This window comes from Myotis myotis, unplaced genomic scaffold (assembly GCF_014108235.1).
Source record: "Myotis myotis isolate mMyoMyo1 unplaced genomic scaffold, mMyoMyo1.p scaffold_m19_p_3, whole genome shotgun sequence".
NCBI lineage: Eukaryota > Metazoa > Chordata > Mammalia > Chiroptera > Vespertilionidae > Myotis > Myotis myotis.
The window spans coordinates 159,560,967-159,563,049 of record NW_023416335.1 but is presented as its reverse complement, the minus strand read 5'-3'; the positions used below and the strand labels follow the sequence as shown (position 1 = coordinate 159,563,049).

Genomic DNA, 2,083 nt, shown 5'->3' with positions numbered 1-2,083 from the left:
AAACAAAATGCTCTTCTGGTGATGGTGAGAGAACTATTACATGGTCATGTGGCATACTAGCCAGTTGTGGCATGGCTCTCTCCTAGGAGATGTTTGAAAGAACAGCTGGCAGAGTCAGAGGAGATATTGGGATGTTACATGTTAGAGGTATGTGTTATATCTCTAAATAGAGGATATGTGAATATTATATATTCATACAAAGTAGTCTGAATAATCTTACTATAGTTTTTCATTTATCTTATGGTGTAAATATGCAAGAGTTTGCTTACTTTATTGTTTGATATGCTTTTACAATAATTATAATTATTATGTACACATTACATTAAATACTTATAATTACTTTAGCATCCTTTTTCACTTACAGAAGTTTCTCTATCTGGACAATAATTTACATGCCTACTGTATCTATTTCCCTTTATGAGTTGAATTCTGGGAAGAAAAAAATATTCTTTGATTGGTTTACCAGTTATTTTCTCATAAAATATCCACGAGATAAAAATCCTGAGAATAAAGAGACTTAGACATTGACACTATAATAAATAATCAAGTCAATTTCCTTTTTCTATAGTTTATTTTCTTATAGTATGCCACAGGGAAATGAGTGTCCTGGGCATTTATTTGAGTCTTATATTAGTTATTTAGAATCAAGGACATGGGACTAGATAATTGTAAGTTGAATCCCAATACAAATAGTGTACTTTATATCCAAGGTATAAAAACATGTTTAATTTTAAATCAAATCGAATATTCAGAGGCACTAAACTTTCCTGTTTTCTCTTCCAGAATCTAGAAATGGCAAAAACTTATGTGAAACCCAAGGAGATGATAGAGTTGGTCAACACACCATCTTGGATAGACAAAGGTCTGGGTTCTCAGAATGAGATGAAGGAGGAGGAGAGAAGACCAGCTGCTTATGGGATGCTTGGAAGCTTAGCTGAAGAGCATGACAGTATTGAGGAAGAAGAAGAGGAGGAAGAGGATGGGGAGAAGCCTAAGAGAAGAGGTCCCAAGAAAAAGAAGATGACAAAAGCTCGCCTGGAGAGGTTCAAGGCTCGAAGAGTCAAGGCCAATGCTAGAGAACGGACCCGGATGCATGGCCTGAATGATGCCTTGGACAACCTGAGGAGAGTCATGCCCTGTTACTCTAAGACCCAAAAGCTCTCCAAGATAGAAACTCTTAGACTGGCTAGGAACTATATTTGGGCTTTGTCTGAGGTCCTGGAAACTGGCCAAACACCTGAAGGGAAGGGTTTTGTGGAGATGCTCTGTAAAGGGCTCTCTCAGCCCACAAGCAATCTGGTGGCTGGATGCCTCCAACTGGGTCCTCAGTCTGTTCTCCTGGAGAAGCATGAAGATAAATCTCCTGTTTGTGACTCTGCCATTTCTGTCCACAACTTCAACTACCAGTCTCCCGGACTCCCCAGCCCTCCTTATGGCCATATGGAAACACATCTTATTAATCTCAAACCCCCAGTGTTCAAGAATTTGGGAGAATCATCCTTCGGGAGTCATCTACCTGACTGCAGTACACCACCTTATGAAGGCCCACTCACTCCACCCCTGAGTATCAGTGGGAACTTCTCCTTGAAGCAAGATGGCTCTCCTGATCTGGATAAATCCTACAGCTTCATGCCACATTATCCCTCTGCAAATCTCAGCTCAGGGCATGTGCATGCAACTCCCTTTCAGGCTGGTACCCTTCGCTATGATATTCCCATAGATGTGTCCTATGACTCCTACCCCCACCATGGCATTGGGGCTCAACTCAATACAATCTTCACTGAGTAGAGCAGTAAGATCAGAATTTCAGAGGGTGATGTGGAGATGCTATCTATAATTCAAACGGTTGAGCTGAAGATTCAGTGACCTTAAAGGAACCCTTTAGATATATATCAAATACATTAGTGCCAGTCCATTTAGGCCCTCGTACATCTGTCGCTCTCTATTCTCATCAACTTCTCAAAATGTATTGATTTCTTTATTTAGGGTCCTCAAGAAAATTATTTGATTGTTTACAATCATGTGGAAATAGAACAGAAGCCCTAGGTCCTATTCTGGTGGGGCCAATAACTTATTGAATGAT

At 40.0% G+C, this 2,083-nt stretch overlaps 1 protein-coding gene across 1 annotated transcript; it reads left to right on the top strand.

Annotated features, from left to right (window-relative positions):
• Positions 1-792: 792 nt before the first annotated feature.
• Positions 793-1,788, top strand: NEUROD4 (neuronal differentiation 4). The gene has a single exon (XM_036297018.1). It carries the CDS (start codon positions 793-795, stop codon positions 1,786-1,788), a length of 996 nt encoding a protein of 331 aa, XP_036152911.1.
• Positions 1,789-2,083: the final 295 nt, after the last annotated feature.

Coding starts and splice junctions, on each gene's coding strand:
- NEUROD4 (XM_036297018.1), top strand. CDS start 793: ATGGCAAAAACTTATGTGAAACCCAAGGAGATGATAGAGTTGGTCAAC.